The following is a 26,903-nucleotide window of genomic DNA, read 5'->3' on the forward strand; positions in this document are numbered from 1 at the left end:
ACCTGAAGGCCAAAGAGGTTCTCAGACCTAACTTAGAGCCACATTTCCTAAACAGTTATCTCAAGAAACTAAAGTTCTGCATGGTCTCCTCACTTCCTACCTTGGTACAGGCCCTACGTGAATCCCTTTTTGAAGGCTCAAACTTCCTCAGCAGTGTTTCCGGATATTAGCAGAGAAGCAACAAGGGTGCCAGTGCAGACTCCCTTTATGCCCTAGGCAGAAGCTCATGTGCCTATAAAAGCTAAGTCTTTCTCTTTGAGACTTCTCACCCACATTTCCACAAAATGTGAAGAAATCTTTCCCTTTTGGTAATAAAATATAATTTATTTTTAGTGACTTTTAAATCATGACCATAAATTAAATATTAATAATATTCAACTCATAACAGTATCTGCATTATCAACACAAAAAGTAAGAAGAAGAAAGGTATAATCAGAGTTTTAGCACAAAACTGGTAAAAGGAAGCAAAATGCTAGTAAGTTGAACAGGAATGGTCAAGTGTTTGTGTAATTCTCTATTCCATGTACATCCTGTAACAGTGAATGTACTGGACAAATACAGGCTATCACAACCATCTCTTATCGCTGTTTTTCGATAGCTACTTGAGGTAAAAAAAAAAAATCACTTCAAGTACCAGGAGTGTAAAAGGAATTCAGCTTTGTTGTCTAGGCTATTATGTTGGCAGAATCATTTAAGAGTCTTAGTTTTTATGTTTAAAATTTCTGTTATCTAATACTAAATTCTCACAAGCTTCAAATCTAAGGCTGGGTATATCAGTAACAGACTGACCAGTTTAATTTACGGGTAGAGAGCAAACACCCTCCACTTCCCTACCTTGGTACCAAAAAACATCCTGTACACAATCTGTTTTCCCTTTTAAAGAAATAATTTACATTTTAACTTCTGATTCTTTAAAAACACCTATATATATATATAGCTTACAATATTTACATATGACTATTCTTGCAAGAAAACAAAGTGCAGTAGTGATAATATTCCCTCTATGATCAAAGGCACAGCTGGTTTCAATATAGATTTATTTAACCATGTGCAGTTGACAATCCCTGCCAACTAAAAGGTAAAGTGTTTTCAGAAGAAAGTTTAGCCTGGTTTGACTGCCCAGCCATAATGCTTTTAAGGGCCTCTGATGTCCCAGGTCGCAGCCAGGGGTCTGTTGCTACTGTGTCAGAAGAGGTGGGCCTTCTACCACCGTTAGTTGGAATCTGCTTCAAAATGTCGTCAGCATCTCCCAGGGAAATATCATCACCTGTGGAGGGGGAAGAGAAACAGGCTTACAGTTTTAATATAATCCCATCATCGCAATGCCACTTGGTTAAATTTGATATTTTTCCTTCTACATATTTATATAAAGCATGAGACCTGTTGTCACCCTAACACTTACCAATGACATACCTCAAATGAAAAGTCTGTATAAGAAAAGACCAAGTCAGTATTAAATTAACGGTTCAATGGATATGAAGATACTGAATGTCCTTTTTTGGTCATGATACTCTCCAATATTCCATAGAGTTTTTTCAGTAGTTGCTGCCTCAAAATGGTCACTATCACTGGACAGACCAGAGATTGCAAATATACAAGCCCTAGCTGATGGTTCACATCGAGGACTATTATTGCTCTCTGACAGAGACTGCTTTTGTGGACTGGAGGCAAACATTCCTTTAAAGTCAGGCAATCTATTACAGAGAGCATTCCAAGTTTTGTTTTGTTTTGTTTTTTTAAAAAAATTACAAAACAGCCTCTTTTCAGCCTGAGGGTGAATAAAATACCTCTCACTGGATACAGAGGGGGTGTAAATTCCCTGTGTGGGAGGTGTTGTGTAAACAAACAACTTCTGCGAAGTGGCTATCACAATATTTTATGTATCTTAAACTGGTTTTGCAACCTTGTATTAGTTTAAATCACATGCTCCCCTCTCCCACAGAGAGTTGCTCTTACTATCTGGTAGAAGGAGCTCATTGTTCTTGGTACATTAACAAAAAAAAAAAATCGAACTTCATTTAAGTATATGGACTTATGACAAGTGGTACAAATGTGAAAAAGCTTTTTTTTTAAAATGTGTACACACACACACACACACACACACACACACACACACACATTTCCCAAATTAAAAATCCAGAATATTCTAAAACAGTCTAACAAGATGTTTCCTATACAGCCAGTCTTAACAGTCTGTTGCTGAATTAACTTAGCCATTGCATTCTGAAACACCATGACTAAAAAAATTCAAATGTTAAATCAGATAAAAATATGCATCTACTACAGAATTTTTGCTGGACAGTGTCCATGCCAATTTAATACTATACCTGTATTCAGGACAAGAGCTTATAACACAAGACCAAGGATAGTATTACAACACTTGAAGTGCTGCTAACATACTCCAAGCTGCCCTGACCAAGACCATACATAATAGCTAAAGTCAAAATAATTTCTCCCATTCCCTCACAACTCTTCTTTGTGAATTGATCTTGGGGCTTTTTCGAAAAATGTAGAGGGGATTTACAGTATAGATAGGAGGCACTGATCTTGAAGAACCTTGCTACAAGTGAGCAACATGTTGTTCTTTGAGCAGAGTATTCCACTGAAGCTGATTATCAAGCAGTACCTAGGTAGTAGGAGGGTGCAAGGAAGATAATGGAACCATAGCAGCTTAGCACCAAGACATAATTGGAAGAGAAGGTATGTGCCGAGCTCCACTTGATTCCATTATGGTCATAACAGCATGTCATGAAACACAGCTTTAGTTGATGTCTGTGCTTTTGCGGAGCGGGCCTACATTCAACAGGCCAGAGTCAGACCTGATAACTGGTAGCAAAGCATAATTGTACCCCGACACCTGCTAAAAATCCTCTGAATGGAAACCAATGTCCCCTTATTGTGTTCACCTATAGTGACAGTTCAGGGGTCTTCCTGGTTGAGATGAAAATAAGAGAGAAGTTTGAGGTATGAGCATAGGGAAACTGTAGTAAATGGACGTCTGCTATCATGGCCCCCATTCACTGTAACATCTCTCAAATGTGATACCAGGAAGTCGAACTCCATGGAGAGGATTGAAAGAGAGAGATCACATGAAACCAGAGGGTCAAAGGGTGTTAACTACTAATGCCAAACAATCAGTTTTATCTTATATTTAGTTTTGACATAATTTATATTAAGATCTATAAATTAATATATAACTATATTTAGTTGTGACTGCATAAGTTTCCCAAACCTAAAAAAAATCTCTGAAGCTCAAAGACTTGTTCCCACCAACAGGAGGCTCAATAAATATTACCTCACCCCCCTCCTCTCCTATCTTGGCACCAACATGGCTACAGTAATGCTGCATAAAACAAAAGGGTCAAAGAAGCAGGAAAGACACACCCTGCAATCTCACAGTTATAGAGCATTAGGGTTCATTTCTCACTAAGGTCCCTCAGGCAAAAGAGACTCTAAACCAAAGATTCTGTTCAATTCTTGCCATTGCTATTAAGTTGTTCACATATTTTAGGTCAGGTCTCTGCTTCAGGTTCACCCAGCATGAATAGGAAATAAAACCAGCATAAATAAGGGACAGTTCCAAAGGATGATGTAAGGAAAAAACAGACCTTCTCCATGCTCCCAAGTAACAGTGAGCAATGGTAGGATTTTCCCAAGATTTTTCCACTTGAATCCCCAATAATTCATTTCAACTGCAGTGTTACCACCTAAGTTCCTTTTTTTAAGCATACAGCAAAGCTACGCTGAATTGATCAGTCTTAAGTGTAGTGAGTTGGATAGAGAGTGTACCACACTATTGAGCTACACAGAAGTACTTTTCCTTATATACATTTATACCAAAACTAACAACATACGCATACGTAAATAAACTGCAGTGTATGCTTTTGGATTTGGCTTAGCTATTTTGCAGGAACCAATCTCTGTACACTGTGCTCTGGCCACATGATATGCAGGCACACGTAGTCATTATTGCATCTTACATTCCAAGTGTACCTTGTGCATTTGAAATGGTAACCAACTGTTCCCCCTTATCTTAGTCAGTAAAAACAACCTGTCTCTATGGCTACTGATCCATTTATCTTCTCCATCAGGCCCTCTATGAGATGAGGCAACTTACTTATGTCAAGTCACTTAATATCTAAGCCTGCAAAGAGAGATTGTGTGGCTGGGGGCACCTCAGTAATCTGGCTACAATTAAGCTTCCCACTTTTGAGCTCAGAACTCCCTCCTATTCCTGAAAAATACGGAGAGCACAGACCTCTAGGCCCCCAGGCTTAAACTTCTCCTTTGCTTGAGGTTGGGATTGCTCAGAAGGAACTGTGTTGGTACATCACACCTCCTCCTTCATCTCCAAAGCCAGAGGGAGTGATGATGGTGTCTACTGGGAGAGGCAGCATAGGCCTTGCTTTTCTCTTTTGCACTGTCCATCTTGTACTGATCTAAGAAAATATCAGTGGGGAAACAAAGTTCACTTTAAATTAAAAAAAAAAAGCAGGGCCCCCTGAAAACTCCAAAGATATCTGTTTCTAAACATAAATATATTTTGAAAAAAGACCAAGTCTGGTCACTTACTCACCCAGACCATCACTTTATAAAAGTGAGAGTAAAAATAACTGAGCCCCGAAACTGGTGGCGAAAACACTAACCTATTAAGACAAAATACAGAAGTTTGTGAAAATAATTTAGGTATCTGATTAGTCTACATTTAATTTCCAGGAAAATTCTGCCGCATTAAATCTTATGTAGTTACTTATTTTGTTAAGTAATAACAAATTGCAACTGATAACCCTTCTCTAGTGAATTTTCTTCCTGTTCTGTTATTTCTGTTACATGGAACCATAGGTTTTACTTTGAAGAAAACACTGTTTTTACACACTCTAGACTTAGCTGCCTCTCCAGCGAAATAAAGCGATCTTCCAAACAAGGGAAGAACTGGGGTACCAACAGTAAAAAGAACCATTCCTTACCTTACTGTAACTGGTTACCTATTCGCTTCAAAGAGGGTAGTAGGAGTTCTATGTAAACAGTGACTGCAGAACATCTCTACTAAAGAGGGCAGCCGAGCTGGAAGCCTCGACCAAAAAGTGGTATCTTGAAAATGTGTGGACCAAGCTCCATGTACTAGATGCCCTACAGTGTTCCGAAACAGACATATTCTTCAAAATAGGTGTCAGAAACCATCTTAGCTCTAGGGGGAAGAGCTCTAAAGTGACCAGATGATTCTAAAATAAGTAACTTGGAACATGGTCTTATCGTATTGGAGGTCCATCATCATAATCTCTGAGGAAAATACCTTACCTAAAATCCTTTCAGCAAAGACAAACAGTTCCATAGCAAATTTACCCTGTTAAGGCAGTAGGAGGATGCCCTTATTACCTCAAGTGTATGAAGTTTTCCTTTACTCAGAGGCTACGTCTACACTAGCACCTACCTTTCGAAAGGGGAATGCGAATGAGACACTTCAGGATATGCTAATGAGGCATTGCAATGAATATCCAGTGCTTTGTTAGCATAATAGCAGCTGCAGCACTTCAAAATTGCCACTTTCAATCACATGCAGCTCGTCTACACGGGGTCCTCTTTGAAAGAGCCCCGCACGCTTCGAAATCCCCTTATTCCTATTTGGTTATAGGAATAAGGGGATTTCAAAGTGTGCAGGGTCCTTCTGAAAAGGACCCTGTGTAGACGAGCCACGAGCAACAGAAAGCACCACTTTTGAAGTGCTGCAGCTGCCATTATGCTAATGAGGCACTGAAAATCATTGCAACACCTCATTAGCATCTCCCTTTCGAATGGGGGGGGGGCTAGTGTTCACATAGCCAGAATGATTGAGAAAGAAAAACAAGAATAAATTATTTCAATTGGAACTCAAAGAGCTCCAGTTAGGAACCTAGGATGAGACATAAGAATATTTACCCTTATGAGAGACACTGTACAAGTCGGACCCATCATGAATGTCTCAATTTCCTCTACCCTCAGAGAAGGCACAATAGCCATGAAACTGGCAATCTTCATGGAAAGATGATACGGGGAACAGGTTACTCCTGATTCAAAACACAGAGGAAGCCAATCCACCCTGTTAATATAATATTGAGGTCTCAAAAGTAGAGGGGCTCCTTAACAGGGGAAAAGCATAGTATGGGCTCTAAGGAACCTTGCTACTGTAGGATTGGAAAACAGAGTATGACCCTTTATAGGAGGGTAATATGCATATCTTGCTACTAGATGTACCCTTCTGATGCTTAAAGAATCTCCAGATTGCTTAAGGGCTAGTAGATACTGAAATGGGTGATAAAAGAAGAGAGTTGGTGTTGGAGATGCCCCACAGAAAACTTCTCCTTAGCTTTTAAAGGTTGGTTGAGGCTTTTTGCTTTGACATAGAATGTTCTGAATTTCTGCTGAATAGCTATTGGTGGATGTCAACCAGCTGACATCCAGGCTGCCTTGTGCAACATACTGGATCCAGGTGCAGGATCTGACTATGGTTCTGCAAGATTATGTCAGGTAGAACAGGCAAAATGTTGGGGCTAATGTTGAGAAATTGACTAGATCCCAATTCCAAATTGTGGCCAAAATTCCAAATCTGGTCAATGCTGCAGCTCTCTCAATTTCCTCAGGATCCTCAGTAGCATGGAAATCAGGGGAAGGCAAGTATCAGTCCTGGCATCTAAGGGAAGGGAAAGGCATCTGACAGGGAGCCTGTACTTGAGACTGCTCTGGGGCAGAACACTTGATACTTCTTGTTCTGGTCTGTAGTTACTAGTTCTATTGATGGATAACTGCATGTGAGAAAGACGTTCTGCAACACTGCATACGTGGTCAATTCCTCATCGCTACTGGAACTCACCACTGAACTAAAGAGTTCGGGCGTTCCGAATGGCAGATGCAGGACCAGTGGTATGTTCTGGAGAGGTACATGCTAATTCCAGAGTCAAACATACCTGACGGAGCTGAGATGACCTGGCTCTTTACTATCTCCTGGTAAAATGCATAACTGGTGTCCTGTCCGTCTGAATGTGGACCAAAGACCCTGGTCTAAAAAGCTGAAATCTTACATACTTACAGATTCTCCGCTCTAGACATTTATGCACACATGTATTTCTGAAATGGAACGCATACCCTGATTTTGAAGATTATGGAGCTCTCCTCACACTGGAGGCATCTGTCACCAGGGTTTTTATGGATTGCAATGCAGAGAAAGATACTCTATGGCACACCTGCCAAGGGTCTCTCCATCAGTTTAACAAAGAGCAGCTTTCTTAAGGGATAATGACCACCATTTTCATTTGGTGCTTCCTGGGTAGATATTCTGATTTCAAACATCCTGGAATGGAGCATATGAGAAGTCTGGCAAACCACAATAAGAGTGTGTATGAGGCTATATGTCCCAGAAGTCTGAGGCATGCTTTTACCAGTATCTTTGGCTGAGCTTGAAGATGGCTGATACCACTCTGGGTATCCCAGATGCTGGCAATCAGGACCATCTTCCCATCACCACAAATGTGACAGCACAGTGCATTCCACTCAGCTAGAGCTGCTTGGAGGGAAATACAGGGCACCAGCTGCCTTTTGTTCATTAGAGATTCTAACTCTTCCTTATGTTCCATAGGAAACTTGTCTGTTAATTGAGACATCTTGTATCAGCTGTGCTATGTGAAAATTACACCTCATTATTATCTACTCTCATCTACTCTTTTGGAGACTGTGTGATAAGTAGATTATGCATCCAAATAAGACCAACCCTTCAGGATCCTTTTCACTAGTTGTTGGCTTGAGGGGCCCTGGCGGTTTAGGCTTCTCCTAGACAGCAGATATGAAGAGGGATCTTGGCACTGGGTAAGAACTGCAATACTCAGTCCCTTTGAAGGGACTTGGTACTTTCTGTCTGCACACTTGGGCGAGGAGGCTGGCATCTCTCACAGATCCTTTGCATTTTGTAACACTAACAGTCTCCCAGGGTACAGAATGTCCAGCAGTTTGTGATTTTTCTTGAACCATCTTCCAACAATCTGCTGAGAGCCTCAGCCGTACATTTAATGAGATCTTGTTATGCCTTAAAATTGTAAACTGGAGCATGCATCAAAGAGTTTACAGCTTAACTGAGAAAAGATGAGGAAACTATAGTCAGGATAAGATTTTCTCTCTCAGCTGTTTTATCCATGTCACTTTCCATTCCTACTCCTCTAATATCTGAGACTGAAAAACTTGGAATGGAAGTTGGAGGCAGTAGCCACAGGCTTGTGTGAATGAGGTTGCACCCCAGGCCCCCAGAAGGCCCTGGTTGATAGACATATGGGTAATAGACAGCTGGACATGGAGGAAGATTCCAGGGGCCCGTATTCTATGAGGATCCATATCTTCTCCTACTGAAACAGCAGTCCTGAGAGTGCCTCCTGGATTCCCACTGTTATCCCCCTGAAGGGGAAGGAGGGTGAGCAGGAGTGAAATCCCTACTGTGCACCAACAGGAAGGATCAGAGGTGAGACCATCCCGTCAGGCACACGAGATGCTACTATCCTTTCTACTTGAGCAGGGGATGGCACTGGTGGGATTTCTTAGCATATTAACTCACAAAGTGGCTTCTTTTAATGCTAATGAGCAAAATAAAACTAATTATCTACACGAGAGGTTCCCAAGCTTTGATTACACCTTCAAGATTTACAAGATGCCCACAACCCCCCCCGCCCATCAGTGATACATTGTTTTCTTTTTAATAATATCTGTCATTAGTTTTCTGTCCATATTTCATTGTTATGTACAGATACAGTTATGGTACTCCCACCCCCACCCCACCCCACCCCACCCCACCCAATTCTGAGCTCAGATAGCGAGAGCAATTGCTGAGCAACTGAATCCACGCGGTATAGTGGTTGGAGATGAGGGCTCTGAATGTCAGAGACTCTTGGCATCTGTGTTCTCATTGGTACATCTTGAACTAAACTAACTACTCTATTTTATGCACCTAATTCCTGCAGAGTTTTAAAGCTTCAGCTGAAATGCAATCAATAGAGTAATTAATAAATAAAATCCATCATTACAAAATTTCTCCTGCATATCCCTCCCCACTCTCAGAGGTGTCTCCCACACCCCCAGTGACAGGTGTATGATAGTTTGGGAATCCTGCTCTACACTAACTCTGGTTTACTTGCAACTAACAATTTAGTAAGGACAGTGTTTATTGTTAGGAAAATCAGTGGGCTCCGGCACAGGTTCCATCTTGCTGCCTGAGTGGGAAATGAGGATCCAACAGATGGCTGGACCTTCTCCATCCTTCATGCCCTTCAGTGGGGAGGATGCTACGAGGACAATGCTGGCTAAAAGAATCCTATGTTGCAAGCCTAAGTCTTATGGGCCCCAAGAACAGAGTCCACACAGACAATCGCCAAAACATAAACAGGCTTTGCTTAAATTACACTAAACACCATTGTAAAATGGCATCGTTTGATCTAGGATACCACTAGTCGTTAACAAATCATAGCAAGGAGGAGGAGGACCCCCATTTAAAGATAAGCAAGTCAAAGTAGCAGAGGAAGAAAAGGTGTAGACTGCTGCTCACAAAAGACCAACCAAGATACACACCGGGGTGAGGAACCCCCAGTCTGTGGTCCAGATCTAGACCAGAGCTTGCATGGATGTGGACCCAGAGACTCGGGGCTCTCCTTGCCAGCATCCAGCCCATGGCCGCTAGGGGAGCCCCAAGCCTTGTGGGCTGCACCAGGCAAGCTGAGGCCAGATCTGGCCCATGGGCTCTGCCAGTGGATGGCAAGGGATCGACTGGGAGGAAGTGACTCCAGTCTTCAAACTCCATGCGCTGCCGCCACCACTTCTCCTCCCCATCCCCCAGCGGGAGGAGTGGTGGCAGCAGCGCTTCCTGCAGAGAGGTGTCCCCTCTGCTGCTCGGATAGGCCAGAATTGCAGCTAATCGGAGCAGCCGGGGGCTGTGCCTGGCAGCAGCAGGTGAAAAAGCTCTCTGGAGATGCTTTCCTTCTGCCACTGCCATTTCCCCAGCCCGGGCCATGGGAGGCAGTGGCTGCATGCAGAAATAAGCATTCCCACCCCCAGCTTGCTCTGATCTCCTGCCCAGACCCTGCTCCTGCACCCCCTCTCCCCCAGGCTCCCACTTTCATTGCGCTCTTGCACCTCCCACTCACCCAGACCACAAATGCCCACCCCAGCCCATTCCTCCACCCTCCCTCCCACCCAGACTTAAAGTGACCATCTGTCCCATATTTGGCAGGACAGTCCTGTACTTGGGATGCCAAAAAGGGATCCTAACTTATTTGGTAAAAGAGACTAAATGTCCTGTGTTGCCCCCTCCCCCCCCGGCCTTTTCCGCCAGAGAGCATGTAGGTCACTTCCCCGAGCCTCAGGGAAGCAGGGGGAGCGTGGGTAGCTGCCATGTCCCTGACGCTTCCTTGGAGTTCCCAGGGAGGGCCGGCGGCTGCTGCCTCCTTCCAAGCTCCCTGGGGCTTTATGGAGCGGGAGGAGCCGCCCCTCCCCGCAGTATCTCCCTGCCCCATATTTGGGACAGAGAGATATGGTTGCCCTATCCAGACCCCACACCTGCTCACCAGCAACCCCTCCTGTACACTAACCTCCCCATCCTTGTTACCATCCAGAAGACTTAATCTGACCTGGGGGAAGCCCTGAACCTCAGTCCCCACTTCACTCTCCTGTTGGTGCTGCTGGAGCATGAGGGGAATGAGGTGTCTCAGTCAGTGGGCCACATCAGTGTTTGTTTTTCTTTTTTCCCCACTTTTATGTGGCCCCAACCCAAAAATGGCTCCCCACCCCGATATATACTAGTTATAGCAACTTCAGAAACTTTGTTTTCATGATACTAAGTGAAAGCATGAGGGTGTGACTGAACAAGGACAGAGACTAAGTCAGGTAGATGGACAGGAGAGGACTGAATACGGTGAAGATGTGTTTGGAAAGAGAGACAACTTAGCTGCTAAACAAGACAGAAATGAGTAGGAAACTGTAAAAGCATAAGAAGTCAAGCATGCTGGATTTTCACCATTAGTGCTCTACTGGATGAAAATCATAATGAAGCAGTGATGACAAGAACAACCTGGTGGTAAGACTATCATTTGCTACAAAATCAAGGTAAGATGTAATAGTTACAATTTGTAAAGAATTTTGTACCCCTTCTGAATAATGGCTGTCAGATAAAAAAAGATACAATGTTTAAAACTGCTTACATAGAATGTTGATTAATTTATACTCAAAGAAGACATTTGAGATTTATGCCAAAGACTATTTTCACCACAACTGAGTAGTGTACCCCAACGTTTTGACTGAGTACAAATCATTACATGCAATTAAAACCACACATTTTCAGAACAAAAAGGAAACCCTTCTCCATACAGTCAGGCTATGTCTACACTACAAAATAAAGTCAAATTTATTAAAGTCAACTTTGTAACACTGGGTTTTATAAAGTTGAAGTTTAGTGTCCTCACCTCTCCCCAAAGTTGACTTAGTGCATCCCCACTAAATCACCAAAGCATTGCAGTGGGAGTCTATCCCACAGTTCCCTGAGCCCCATAGCATTCTGGATTTTTTTCCCTGGTGTATTAAGTGAAAAAAAGCCTCGCAGGTGGTTGTGGGTATGTGATGTCATCTTCCCACACTACATTGCCTGCAAACAAATGGCCATTTTTCAGAAGTCTCTTTCGCCGATGAGAGAAACTGTTGTGTCAACATCATGGACCTTTTAACCAAATGCGTCCTGAGAGCACCCACTGTCATCTTCCCAGACTGCGCTGCCCTCATTCCCCTCCCTTTGAAAACAAATAGCCATTTTTCAGAAGGAAGAAGGAAACGTAGGGAATCCCAGGAGAAAGAAAGCCATGACTGAACTATGTCAACAAGTTGCTCAACTAGTTCTCCCCCAGGGAAAGGCACCAAACAGTGGAAGAATCTGGATCCTTGTGAAATGGGAAAGACTTAATATTATTCACAGAGAAGAAAATTAGGGAATCCCAAGGGAAATAAAGCCAAACAGGTGGTGAGCTTCAGAAGCTGAAGTAATCTTCGCAAATGTGCTCTGGGAGCAGCCAGCTGACTGTGCCACATCAACAGATACCTCAACTAGTTTTCCCCCAGTAAAAGAACAACTTTCATAAGGCAGCATGTAAGGGAACTGCCAATCCTACATGTTTACAATAAACAATGGATTAAAACCAGCTCACATGCAGAAAGGCAGGGAGGGAATCATGTTAACAGGTCACTCAGCTACTTTCCCCCCCCCAAGTAGAAATACAGCAAACTGGCCGCTGCTGAGGGTGTGGCTCCCCGGAGCCACATGCTTTGGGAAGGAAAAGTACTGGAAGACTGTGCCTAGGCAGGGGGGCCAGTTCCGAAAACAGGTGCAGGCAGGGGCCAGCCCCCCAACTAAGCTCAGCTGGCAGGGGTGAGCTGAGGTTCCTGTTGACATGATGCAGACACCTGGTTTCTTATTAGCCATCCCCCTGGCACGTGTTGCCTCACAGGGGTCAGGCAGCCTTTGAAAATCTTTGCTGTGGGGGGAATCATCCCACTCAGAGACAGCCCCCAAAAATATTTCCCACCAGGCAAGCCATCCCCCAGTGCGTGTTGCCTCACAGGGGCCCAGCCAGCCCCCAAAAATCTTTGCCATGGGGGGAGCTACCCCCCAGTGAGAGCCCCTGAAAATATTTCCCACTGGGGGAAACTAACTCCCAGTGTTGGTGAGCCCCAGGAAATTGTGACACACAGAAGCCTTCACCCTGCACAAGCCAGGGCATTCTGCTCTCTAGAAGCATGATCCGCACTGCACAGCCAGCACATGGTATGGTGTGGCAGGGGCTAGACTGCCAGCCGCATGGCGCCTCTAGGGGTGGAGGGCTACCCATACAAACGTGAAGTGCGGAAAAGAAGTTTCTCAGCCTCTCCTACTAAATACCATGCAGGAAGGAAGCCTTCCACTCCATGAAGGGCAGGACTGTCTGCAAGCATGACCTCCACAACCCAGCAACCATGTGGTGTGGTGGGGCAGGGGCTGGCATGCCAGCTGCATGGCACCTGGAATGGGGCTAATCACATGGTGCAGTGGGGGCTAGACTCCCAACTGCATCGTGCCAGTGGTGGGAGGGTGCCCCACACAAATGTGAAGCCCAGAAAAGAAGTTTCTCAGACTCTCCTTCTACATTCTTTTTAAGGAAGAAGCCTTCACTCCACACAAGGCAAGGAATGCTGCCCTGCTGTCTGATGTGTCGCTGTCTGGTCCCACAAGCCAAACCACCACATGGTATGGTGGGGCAGAGGGTAGCTTGCCAGCTGAACTGAGACCCTGGCTCTTTGGATGGCTCTATGCTGAGGCTCTCTTTCATGTCTAGATGAGGTCAAAATGACAGGCTTCCTGTTTCCTACTTGCTGCACACCTGGAAAGCAGGGAAGGTAAAAGCAGACAGAACGGACACATTCTGTACCTTGTGGGATACCTCTGAGGCCAATAAAATTCATTTTAAGAAATGCTGTTTCCACACTAGCATTAATCCGACCTTTTAAATTTGAACATGGCATTATGCTGTCTCAGATGATCGATCCAAGAATGTTGTTCCTTAAATTCGACCAAATGGTATTTGCAGTGCAGATAGTCACATTGTAAAATCAAGCTAAGCGCCTTAAAATCAACTTTCTGCTCTAGTGTAGACATAGCCTCAGTTTATGGATTTCTTTGCGACAGCAATTCAGTGTTCAGTACTGCAAATTGAGATTTTTTAATCACCAATATTATCTGTAGTTACATGTGTCAAAACTGGAGTAATTAAACATGGTGTGTGCTGATCTCCACAGAAGGTAATAAAGAATATAGCTTCCCTAACCATGGCTCAATTGGCCAACTGCAATATAAGTTTCATTTCTTTCCACAGATACCACTATCCTCGACACAAAACAGGCCATTTTCCTTATTATAACCCTTGCTTCTCAAAATCTGCAACAAACTTCAATTCAAACCTTTTTAACAACTGATTTTCCAGCAATTAGTGATGTAAAGTATTAAATTATGTCAAAATAATCTAATTGACTGTCTCAGCCAATTTTTTCTTGTTTAGTGTACAAGTGGCTGGTTTGTTAATACCGGTTTCTTTGTATTTAATACCAAATAAGTCATACCTAGGTTAAGAGATTTCTTCTGCAACTCATTCAGTCTTCGCATTCGTTCTTCATTCCTGGTTTTCAGCTCATCAACATTTAGACTGGAGTTTGAGTGCACAGAGAAGGTGTCTGGCAAAGGGGCATCATCCTGCAGATTTATAAAACAAAAGATTTCAGTAAATAAGACACTTCTGCTGAAGGGAAATAAGACCTGTATATTGTGTAAATACACCATCTACTGCAATCCACTGCCTACTGAAATAGGAAACACAGTAACTGTCATCTAGCTCTAAAGCATTCTCTCTGTGGCCAACACCACAGAAGAAGGTACAAGAAACTTCAAAATAGGAACTGGAGGGAAGTTTGCCTAATAGTTAGAAATTAATTCGCCCTGAAATATTAGTTTAATATCTCTTCCAGAACTGATGTTAGCACTAGCTACTGTATCTGTAGATAAAAATTGCTAATCTCTTCTTGAATATTGCTAAGTTTTTTGTCTCAATGACATCCCATGATAATGAATTCCACAGTTTAACTACGTATCATATAAAAATAAATTTCGCTTAGTTGGATTGCCCTCTTTTGATTTCATTGATTGTTCCTTTATTCTTGTGTTTTGAAAAGCAGTAAGAACAGAGACTACCAACCTATCTTCTCTGGACCAATCATTATTTTATATACTTTTATCATGTCCATTATTAAGATAAACCTCTTCAATCTCTTTACACAAAAGTTTTTCAATACCTCTATTCATATTAATCTCTCTTCACAGAAATCTTTGAGGTTTCTGCATTAAATTAAAAAAAAAGATACAGGGGCAGAAGGAGAAGCATTTCATACATACAGTAAATCCCATTGTTTTCTTTTTTATTCGTCTCCTCTCCCTTGCAGACCATGATGGCTGTAAAGATAAATTAACTTCTTCTAAAGCTGGGAAGGTCTCCCCATCAGTACCTGGAAAATGGAAAGTGAACAAATCTTAAAGGAAAATAAAATCACCGCAATGCTAAGTCTGAATACAATTTAGTTGTTGAACAAGCAATGCTAATACAGAACACTCAACATGACACAGACACAATAATAGAGAAACACTTTTCACCATGGGAGCCACTAATATCAGGGATATTGCCTAGCAATGATTTGTAATGGAATGGATATTTGTGATGTTTCTCAGGATACCCAGAGAAGCTCCTTGCTAGCAGCTGTCCTTAGCATGAGGAAGTTTTACTGTATTTGTCAGAGGTCAGCTTGCCAACTACACTGCCACAGACAACACAGGCATACCCATCCAGACTTAAGCAGACCCCACTCTCTCTCTCTCTCTACAGGGCAGTGACAGACACACTCCAAGCCTCAAGCTCTCCCGGTACACACCTGGAGCAATTAGCTGCTCCCAAAGGAACAATACAAACCAGCTTACTACAGGTTGAATCTTTCTAGTCTGGCATTCGCTTGTCCGGCAACATAAGTAACCTAGCATGATTTTAGTTAGCTGGATGACCACCTACCACTGGTGTGGCCAAGATTCCTGACATCCCATAAAGTTTGTTTGCAGCCACCAGTGCTGGCTTTTAGTGTTCTGTGCTGTTATTTAGCTGTAATTTTCCCCTATATGTCTTCTAAGGGCCCAGTAAGCAGAGGAAATTTTCGTAACGTGCTAGACCATGGATGTCCAACCTTTTGGCTTGCCTGGACTGCACTGAGTGAAGAGGAATTGTCTTGGGCCGCATATAAAATATATAAATATAGTTAATGTATATAAATCACATAATAATGTTAAACGTTTACGATCTTGTGGGGACGCATTACTAACTGTCCAGGGCCGCCTGCGGCCCGCAGGCCATGGGTCGGACACGCCTGTGCTAGACAATACTGACCTCCTGTGGTCTGGCAAATTCTTAGGGGCACTGGTCAGGTCCTCAGGGTCCCCGACTAGAGAGGTTCAACTTGTAGTGGTCCTTCAGATTATGTCTCCATTTAACCCACACCACACAGAAAAATTTACTTTGCAAACAAGCAGAAGTTTATTTAACAAAGACTAAATATTAAAATAATTGCAAGTGGAAATACTGGAAACTAAATGTAAAAATAAAATATCCACGGCCCCTTTTCATCTCGAGAGACCATGGTTAGCAGCGGCGGTGAGGATCTGTGGGCAGTGTTTGAGTCTGCAGTTTCTCTCATGGATTATCTGTCCAATATTGGATTTGCACAGTTGATTGCATAAATATAAAATAAATACAATAAATTCATATAAAATAAAATCATAACATGCCTGCTAGGGTCTACGCTTAATTAACAAGATGTTTTATTCTCTAATGAAGTTTAGCTCACTTAAAATCTTGGCAGTGTTTTCCAGACAGGTTGGCAGTAACAGGATAAACCAAAGACAGTGAACGAAAACAGGCCTTGTCAGAATTGTAACTTCTAGGTTTCACCTAACCAATTAAGCACATTCCTAATAAGAAGGGTAATAAGAACACACAGACCTTCATAAAAATAAAGATGGGCTGACAGGGTAACAGACACAATGTTCAAATTATAAGGCACAAGGTAGTAAGAACAGCCAGAATATAATATGTAATTAATTTGTAACTATGTATGAAAGAAGTCATAGGAGGGCCGTCTTTGTCCTGGCCTAGGGGGCAATACCATGTTTACTTTACTGCAGATATACATGTGTTAGTGTATCTGTAACCATTAAGTCAGGACTTGAGGACCGAGCCTTGTCGACAATAAACGTGGCTAAGTGGCTTTGCCACTGAACTGAGCAGAAGGGTGGGAAACCAGAACTGCCTGGGCCAAAAGGGGCCAATCCAGATGACCCTTGCAATGTCCTGTCCGAGTTCTGATGGGAACAGCACTGGAGAAAAGGCATAGCTGAAATGGTCTGACCAGGTAAGAAGCAAAGACAACATGTGGTGCATTTGCTGTTTGTTTGAGAAGTTCCCATTTGTGGTAAATGTGTCTGCTGAAGCAGTCTTCGAGCACATTTTGCTTCCCAGACAGCAGGCTGCTGATAGCATGATGTGACTGCTGATACATTAATTCTAGAGACTGACCACTTCGCCACAGAGGAGGTAGGTAGATGTTGCTCTCTCTTGCTTGTTGATGTAGAAGACAGTTCTACGATGTCCAGCATTGTAAGGACACAGCAAGAGCAAATGAGTGGAGAAAAGACTTACATGCCCTCCATATTAGCTCTGACCTTGGCGTGTTGAGCAGCACTTTTGGGAGGTGCAGAAGTGGGAGGTAGAACAAAACCACAAAATTCACTTTCACTTGTCATTTACCTAGATAGCATATATTGATTTTGTGCCACCACAAGCAAAAAATCTCATGTTCTGTCCCTGATAAACACAATACTTGTTCTTAGCTGGACCTTTAGATTGATTCCATGTTCTTCTTGAGAACATATTCTGGTTTTTTATTTCTAGATGGAGTATCTCTATAGCAGCATTATTAGATTTTAAAAAGCTACCTGATGTAGCCACTCTCTCCAAGTTTCCCAGCTCACTCAAATAGTCTCATAGACTTTACTGTCAGAAGTGACCATCACAATTATATAGACCGGGTTAAGCAAATCTTTTACTTCGGGCCCCACTTTTCAACTCTGCAATTAGATAGGGCCCCCCAACCTGTGGGAGGACCACAGAAAGGGATGCGGGGGCCAGGAGGGATGCTCAGAAAAGGGATGGGATGCTCTAGAATGGGGTGCTGGGGGTAGGAGCCCAAGAAAGGTATGTGGGGACTCAAGGGGATTCATGGCTGTGCTGTGTTAACAAGCGGGAGTGGCACCAGACTAGCAGCTGCCCTGCACCCCAAATCGGCATCTCAGGGGACTCCTGGGGGCCAGAATGACATGGGCTGCGAGGACCAATGGGGCCACCATACCAAGCTGGGAACTCGCTGGCTTGGCCCCACTGTTTGACTCAGGACATCTGCACATTCTCACTGGCCCAGTGGTAGCAGGGGGTGTTCTCTTGGCAACAGCAGCAGGAGAGGCTGCATGGGAAAAAGAGGAGGGCTGGGGATGCAGCAGAAGCCAGGGGGCATGGGGAAGGAGGAGCTGATCATGCTGTGCCCCACCTTGCAAAATGACATGCCCCCTCAATACAGACTAACCATCGCATATCACAAAACCTCATCCATCCAGTTTTGTAACAGGCCCCTTACTTCTGGCTGTGTTACTGACGTCCTCAAATCAGAGTTTAAAGACTTCAACTTACAAGAGTTCACCACTGACCCTAGTTTAAACCTGCAAATGATCATGTGTTTTGTCCTCACTACTCCCTTTGGACGGCTGTTCCACAATTTTCTGAGTTCTGTTTTCTTATGTCTGTTTTCTATACAAGTTGGATTCCTCTATTCAAGGACTCTGTGGCCCAGCAGCATTTGTCGTCCAGCATCACTGGGAAACCCCATGGGTGTTCCTGGGTTGGAACACACACAAGGAAAAAAAAGTGCAGCAGGATCACATGTGGCCAGAACAGAGAACTGGGAGGACTGGGAGTGGAGTCCAAGGGTCGAGGGCCAGAGGTTGGCACCAGCACTCAGCAGCGTGGGGCAGGGAGCCAATGACTGGCTGCACAGCCTAGGCAGAGCCAGCAGCAAGGAACAGGCCACCAGCAGTGAACTGGCAGCTGAGGGGCACTGGCTTCCTCTGGTCCAGCAAAGTCCTAGCCTGGGATTGGTCAGGTCCCAAAGAAGTCAGAGCAGGGAGGTCCAACCTGGATTCTCAATATCTGCATTTGCTACAGCACTAAGTGTGCTTTCATCACTTAAATAGTAAATCATAAATAACATCTCCTAGTGAGGAGAGATTGGGTGCAGTCTCTTCACACAATCAAAGTTATGGAAAAACTAACGAGATTCTGTGTATTCCCCTGCTCATGTCAGATTATATCGTGGTCTTCAATATTTATATAGTAACACAATTAGTTTGAATGTGTTTCCTAATGTGAAATCTAGATCTGACAAAAAACGCAACCTTTCTTTCCCCTTACCTGGAGCCAAAGGCAGTGACTAACTGGGGAAGATGGCACAATACACAAAATTAAAAGGGTTTAATAGCTTCATAATACAATCCCCAGTCACATAACTTCTGTATTTCCTCTATGTCCCAAATAATAAATGTTGCAAGTTTTATGTTCGCTTGGCAACAGGAAAGGGGAATTTGTGGCACCCTTATGCTCAAGTATCTGCAAATTATTCCTACTGACATTTATACTGCCTATCAACTGAAGGCCCAAACAGATCATGGACTCTGTTACACTGGGCTCTCATACAAGCATTTACAGTCTAACTTGAAATAAGATGTGATAAATTAACATGATGAATAGGAAAAAATATAATTTCACTTTTAAACATATGTATCACTTGTTTAAAAAAGCACACACTAGACTGTAACCCTAATGTGTCTCACAAATATTCTTTTGTACAGTATGCTCTAAAACAGCATTTCCCAATTGCGTTCCATGGAATGCTGGTGTTCCATGTGATGTGAATAGGTGTTCTGTGAAAAAATTTCAATGCTAGCGATATTTTTCTGTCTAAAATTTAAATAAGAAATTATGTGTGTATCAAAAATACTAAGGTATTGAATAGTATTTAGATTGTAGGTATACCAACATTTATAACACATTCGTTATAGTATAGTTATTATGTGACTTCTGCTGAAACAAAACGCAGAAACATTCTTCCAATTTGAAAAATGGTCAAATGATATTTCTATTTTCCAGTAGTTTTCTGTGAAAACAACAAATTTATAAAGACAAAGTTTAAAAATATTTTTCCATACCTGATTTGTTTTGCATTTCTTTCCAAAAAAATATTTTTTAAGCGCTAAGGAAGGACTGTCCTTTTTTGAACTACATTGTCCTTTCTATTTTTGTACAAAACGAATGACACTAACCATTCATCTTTCAGCTGTTACACTGATGTTTTGTTTTGGGTTTGTACTTAGTTTTATGCTTACAGTGTTGCTAACCATCCTGTTAACATCCTGCTAACAATAGTTGTGCCTTCAGATGATTTTCTCTAATTATTTTTTGTTCTTTGTAAAATAAAAAGATATCTAAAAAACCTAACTCTTTTAAATCAACTTTTGAGCATTATGTGCAGCAATTTTTCGGTATGAAAACCATTCATCCCCCTCACACCGAACAAGCATGTATGCCTTTCACCAATACATTCCAAGCCCAGAAGCGCTCTATGGCCAAATTAGTTTGGGAAACACTGCTCTAAGATACCAATCAGATGTATGTCATCTTAAAGACCAATGCATGAAGAGTACAAAAGCTTGTATCTATATCTAACCAGCTTAAAATTTTGATTGCATCCCCTTTATTATTTAATGTTTCTGAGACAGAAATCAGAAATGCCCAAGATTTGCGCATTTGTGTAAAACACATTAACAGGAAGCAGATCTTGACCTCTTTATTTTAATGCTGTGACATTTTTAGTACTACATCAGTTCAGAATATTTTAAACTGCAGCTGCTGAATGAACTGTTCTGTTGCTAGCATAATATCTCTAAGTATCTATGATTACAAAGCATTTGCTGAAGAATGGCCATCATACCTTCCCTTCACCCAAAAACAGTGTTACAGAATCTAAGCTCATTTACAACACAAACATAACGTCTATACACATTTTAATCATCCTAGTTTTGAAGACCAATCTTCCAAATATAAATCAAGCATGTGCCAATGCAGATGTATGAAACAATAGCTCAGAAATGCCTCATTCATCTCACGAGGTTACTGTGGTCTGGTCCACACAAAAAATTAGATCAGTTCAACTATGTTGCTCAGGAATCCAAGAGGAAGATGTGCTAGTTTGACAAGGAGGCAGATTACCTTTGTGAGCTCCGTCTATCAGCACAGATTAAGTTCTTCACTTAAGCATGACAGTGGAGCAGAGCAGAAGTGCCTGACTTACTCAAGTGCAGACAAGGCCTATGAAATCTAACAAGGAATATTTGTCGATCAACATTGTTATGAATTTCAGTGCTGATCATTTTAGCAGAAACATCCAGATAACACGCTTATCCCACAATCTCAAATTGCCTTCCATTGATTCCCAGGTGCCAGAAGTCCCTATTGTCCACTTTCAACTTGCCAAAACATGTAAGCTCACCTGGACAATTTCAATACAAACACCCAATGCAATGAAAGTTTAAAATGTGGGGAGAGTATAAAATAAATGGAATTTGACAACAAAAATACACACTAATATTAAACTCATTTTAAAACTTCAATTCTTAAGGCAAATTCAACTTACAGAGAATTCTCATTCGGTGACATTACAATGCTAAAGAATCTGAAGACAATCTAATGGAATTTTGGTCCAGCTATAAGTGTGTCTCATATCAGGGCAGGTCTACATTACAAAAGAAATTTGACTTAACATATGTAACTCCATCTACAAGAATTGTTTAGCTGCAGTTGACCGACCTTAAGTCCAATTTCTGGCACAGCCCCACAGTGAGAGGTCAATGGGAGAAACTCTTACTGCAGCAAGGAGTCCCATGGTTGTTGGAAGTTAAAATTTAGCGCTTTCCTACTAGACATCTAAATCAAATGCCAGAAGATCAACTGTATCAGCATGAATCTTCCATTTAGTGGAGACAAGTGATAAAAAGAATGTAAACATCCACGCAGGGGAAACAGTTCAGACTGACTGTCTTTGTTAATCTTTTAGTTAATAGTACTTGTTTGACTGATGGCAAAATAAGAATTCTTACAACATGACTAAAATAAAATTGCACACTAATATGGCACATTAAGGTCTGACAATACTTACAGTAAAAATAATGCTAAATAGCACAGCATTAACATCTGCTTTTTAAGTTAGAGGACTTTCCCAACACATATAATTGGTATTGACAATTACCAACCCCACTGGAAAAGTCTACTGTTTTGAGACATTTAAAACAGTAGCATAATCACTTGGTTTGAAAATACCACCGCCATATCAAATGTAATATTGCACGTAAACATAAATACTGCTAAATATAGAAGCATAAACTCACCAATGAAAGCACTCTCAGACTCCAATAGTGAATTTTTCAAGAATTCACTGGATTCATTTCTAAACTACAAAAGTAAAACAGAAGGCACTCAGTTCAGCTGTACGAGTGGCTGAGTGTATAAGTTTTTTCTTTTTGCTTACTGGTTGTTTATAAGTATTCTAGTGGTTGTGAAATGAGCCAGACTGACAGTACTGAAAAATTAGAGAAACAAAGTAGATGAGGTAATGGACCAGCATTTGTTGGTAAGAGAGACAAGCTTCTGAGCGACACAGAGCTCTTCTTCAGGTCTTAAAAGGTACCAAAAGTGTTACAACTAAATACAAGACTGAACAAAGAGCTTGGTTCTCAAACTTTTGTACTGGTGACCCCTTTCACACAGTAAGCCTTTGAAGATGATTCTCCCCCTTCCCCCCATAAATTAAAAAGACAATTTTTATTATGTTAAACACTACTATAAATGCTGGAGGCAAAGCTGGACCTGGGGCAGTTTGCTGATAAGTTATGTGCCCACATAATAACCCTGAGATCCCCTGAGGGGTCCCAACCACCAATTTAAGATCCCTTAAATTGTTAGCACATATATTAACGGATTATTCATGGTCAAGTGGCCCTTTAACATCCCTGAAGACACATACAAAACTGGGGAGTTGCAGGTTGCATTGGTGCAGTTGTGCCATTATAGTGCTTAAGTGAACACAAGTATCAGAGAGCAACAAGAAGTCCTGTGGCACCTTATACACTAACAAGATATTTTGGAGCATAAACTTTCATTGGCAAAGATCTGCTTCATCAGATGCATGAGTGCTGGGCGGTGGGTTCAGAGGAGGATTTAAAGAGGGGGGTATCAGTAAAGGGGAGAGCCAGAGCTGATAAGGTCTACTCAGTCAGGATGGAAATGGCTCATTATCAGTAGTATACATCGAGAGGAGAAAACAAGTCAGATCATTTGGGGGTGGGGGGAGTGGCCCATTGTCAGATTCTAATGTGTAAGTGCGAACATCAAGAGCAGATAAACTGCTTTTGTAATAGGCCAACCACTCCTAGGCTCTGTTTAATCCTCAGTTGATGGAGTCAAATTTGCAAATGAATTGCAACTCAGAGATTTCTCTCTCCAATTGATTTTAAATTTTTTTTTGTTGCAGGACTGCTACTTTTAAATCTGTTACTGAGTATCCAGGGAGATTGAAGTGTTCTCCTACAGAATTTTTGTATATTACCATTCCTGATGTCTGATTTAGCTCCATTTATTCTTTTATGTAGAGACTGTCCAGTTTGGGCAATGTAAATTGCAGTGGGGCATTGCTGGCACATGATGGCATATATTATATTAGTAGATGTACAGATGAAAGAGCCCCTGATGGTATGGTTGATGTTAGGTCCTGTGATGATATCATCAGTGTAGATATGTGAGCAGAGTTAGCAGTGAGGTTTGTTGCAGGGATTGGTTCCAGGTTTAGAGTCACTGTATTGTGGTCTTTAGTTGCTGGTGAGAATTTATTTAAGGTTGGCAGGCTATAAGTGAACACATTCCTATATTGATGGGAGAGCATCTCCTGTTGGCATTGTTCATACATCTCCCTGAGAAGCGCAGCTGTTTTGACAGCAGCAGCTTGTCTACACCAAGGTGTTGGTTGGTATAACTATATCACTCAAGGGGCTTGTCTACACTACCACCCTCCTTCGAAGGAAGGATGGTAATTTGCTTAATAAAGTGCTGTATATGCAGCGCAGCAGTTTATTAGTAAACTCCCAACACCCTAATTACCATCCGTCCTTCGAAGGAGGGTGGTAGTGTAGATACAGCCAAGGGGTATGATAAATCCATACCCCTGAGTGATGTGATTATACTAATGTAAGCCTCCAGTGTGGACTTGGTCTAACACCAGAATTTGTAGTATCTAGCAAGGTTATGAATTTAAGATCCCGAGCACGCCCTTTTGAAAGCACCGTCTATGTTCCTTTAAGGGCAAGGCCTGACAAGTCAGATAAGAAGTGACTGTTTCATGAAAAGCGTTCACCCATAGTTAATACTGTGGGGGTTTTTTTGTTTGTTTGTTTGCTTGTTTGTAATGTCCTGTGTAAATTCGTTCAAGAGCGTAGTGACTTTCTGGTTTCACTCTCATAATTGTTTTTGTATTAGAAACTTTCAAAACACTTTCAAAAGATGAACCTGGGATCTTAATAAATCATGGTCTTCATAAAGCTGCAGGATTGTGGGTTTATTACAATAATCTGTACCCCATTAACCTGTTTTTGTGTCCTATGACTACAGGATTGTTAAGAGACCACCTTGAAAAAGTCCCTTAGAACATATACTAATTACTTATACTAAACTCTCTCTATGATCATTTATTCAGCTGCAACATTCTCTCTGTGCCTTTCCCAGATGTGAAGAAGAGCTCGGTGTAGCTTGAAAGCTCATCTTTCTAACCAACAAAAGTTGGTCCAATAAGACGTATTGCCTCACTCACCTTGTCTCTCCGATATCGTGACATAGCTAAGACAACATTGTACACCATTGGTATCAGAGGGGTAGCCATGTTAGTCTGTACCCACAAAAACAACGAGAAGTCCTGTGGCACCTTACAGACTAATATATATTTGAGCATAAGCTTTCGTAAGCAAAGCAACACTTTTTCAGAAGCATCCACTGATGAAGTGAGCTTTGCCCACAAAAGCATATTCTCCATTATACCGGTTAGTCTATAAGGTGCCACAGGACTTCTCGTTGTTGTTGTACAGTACTGAAAATTTAGTCTTTTTTATACGTACAAAACTGTGCATTGCTCTGCAATGTGCTTCAGTCCAGTTCTATTGGCAAAATACTAGAACTAAAAGATTGCCGAGGCCTTCCCCAACAATTCATACTTTGGCCACTTTCCAGAACAAACCCCTCTACTAAACACGTCTACCACGAGTATCAGTTGTGTCTGTACTTTGTGTAACGTGGACCCAGACTGGCAATTTACTTCATGTAAGATGCTGAATATCCCCCTGGCTTTTGGGCTATATTCAAGGTTACATCAAAACAGGAAACATTAAAAAAAAATTATTAATCCCATGACATCAAATCCTTCATATTACAGAGTTCAAAAATGTGCTTCAATGCAACTGTAACATACCTTACTATTTGCTATCCTTACTACGTACTTCAAAGGTCGAATTTGTAATAAACAACATGGCTGCAACAACGTATTACAAAATTGATTTTAGAGTGATTTTTCTGTGCAGAAAATCAGTGTAATTTCTATCAATTTTGAGTTCAAAGATAAAAAGAAATGGTAAACAGAAAATGTACTGCAAATCAACCTTCTAAAGAAGAGTTTTGAGTACATATTTACAACAATTTTTCCTCCACTCACTCTTTGCAGAGCCATGGTAGGAGGGAGGGGAAATTGATGACCCTGTGCCAGCTACAGGCTCAAGCAGCAAAGCTGCCTGAGTCTCAGCTAGTGCGAGGACATGAATTTCCCCCCAGCAGCCACTTTTCAAAGCCTCTGTGAGAGGAAATTAACCAACCCCACATGAGCAGAGCATGGTGGAATTGCATGGGGGAATTGACAACCCCTCACCAGCTGGTGGCTCAAGTAGCAAGGATGCCTGATTCCCAGCTGGTGTTGGGTTGGTTAATTTCCCCTCACAGAGGCTTTGAAAAGTGGCTGCTGGGGGGAAATTGATAACCCTGCACCAGCTGAGCTCCCCAGCTGGCGAGGGGTCATCGAAGTGTGCCATGAAATTTCATCAATTTCCCACCCTCTCCTGCCTGGCTCTGCAAAGAGGTGTGGGGAGGGGAAATTGATGAAATTTCTGTGGCACACAGACAGTTCTTGTGGCACACCAGTTGAAAACCACTGCACGAGCTTGCCACTTAACCAGACAAATGGCAAGCTTATTTAAATTTATTTATTTATCTCATCAATATTTTAATAAACACTCATTCCAAAATTAACATCTGTACACGCCATCATACCCCTCCTCCCCCGGAAACAAAATGAAAACTGCGTATTGGCAAGAAGAGAAAAAGAGAGCTCAGTTGCTTCTTACCAGTCCTATGTTTTGTGGATTAAAGTCTGGAACAGAATCATCATGGTCTATAGTAGCCATCCCAACCCAGGGAGGAAAGAAAAAAAGTAATGGACATAAATCCTGATTATGATTTGCAGTAAGAAATCATAATAAGAACACAGGAAATATAATAAGAACATATTAAAACATTTTAGCAAAATATTGTTATATAAACATGGGCCATGCCAACGAATCACTTCCTATTAAAGTCTCCTCTCTAAAGTCATAGTCACTGTATTAATAAGTAAACTGGGAATATTTTGATGCAAAATTTGTTAAAGCTGTATTAATATTAATTTAAGTGTAACTAGATGGATCCAATTTAAAATGACAAACTACTGCTGAAGGAAAACAGGGTTGCAAACACACAGCATTCCCCCATATCTGTATTCACTAGTCTCTCCCAGTGAGGAACACAATGGAATATATTTGCATATCAGAACTATATTTTTAAGTGGAAAAATTACCAACCTGGTTATTTCTTGGCTCTGTACAAGGCATCTGTTGAATTTAAATGCACTATAATGGTTATTATAGGAAGGTCCAGACTACCCAGTTTTTAAACTGACCAGACCTTTAAATGCATTCACTGTTAATCTGGCAGTAATGTCATTAAAAGATAAATTGCATCAACCTCTGGAAACACACTTCCTTTCTGCAGCAGAAATATGTATTTGGT

The 26,903-nt window shown here is 41.8% G+C and overlaps 1 protein-coding gene across 6 annotated transcripts in view; it reads right to left on the reverse strand.

Annotated features, from left to right (window-relative positions):
* Nucleotides 1–312: 312 nt before the first annotated feature.
* Nucleotides 313–26,903, reverse strand: part of CSPP1 (centrosome and spindle pole associated protein 1) — a 142,339-nt gene continuing 115,748 nt past the window's right edge. For 5 of the 6 annotated variants that reach the window (XM_074985742.1, XM_074985747.1, XM_074985744.1 and 2 more), the window contains 5 exons: nucleotides 26,204–26,250; nucleotides 22,160–22,223; nucleotides 14,969–15,078; nucleotides 14,143–14,272; nucleotides 313–1,267 (listed from right to left, as the gene is read on the reverse strand). In XM_074985742.1, the coding sequence (XP_074841843.1) occupies nucleotides 1,041–1,267; nucleotides 14,143–14,272; nucleotides 14,969–15,078; nucleotides 22,160–22,223; nucleotides 26,204–26,250 (578 nt within the window). In that variant the 3' untranslated portion in view covers nucleotides 313–1,040. The remainder of the gene's footprint in view (nucleotides 1,268–14,142; nucleotides 14,273–14,968; nucleotides 15,079–22,159; nucleotides 22,224–26,203; nucleotides 26,251–26,903) is intronic. The other variant, XM_074985745.1, reaches the window with a different exon arrangement.

This window comes from Carettochelys insculpta, chromosome 2 (genome assembly GCF_033958435.1).
Source record: "Carettochelys insculpta isolate YL-2023 chromosome 2, ASM3395843v1, whole genome shotgun sequence".
NCBI classification, from domain to species: domain Eukaryota; kingdom Metazoa; phylum Chordata; order Testudines; family Carettochelyidae; genus Carettochelys; species Carettochelys insculpta.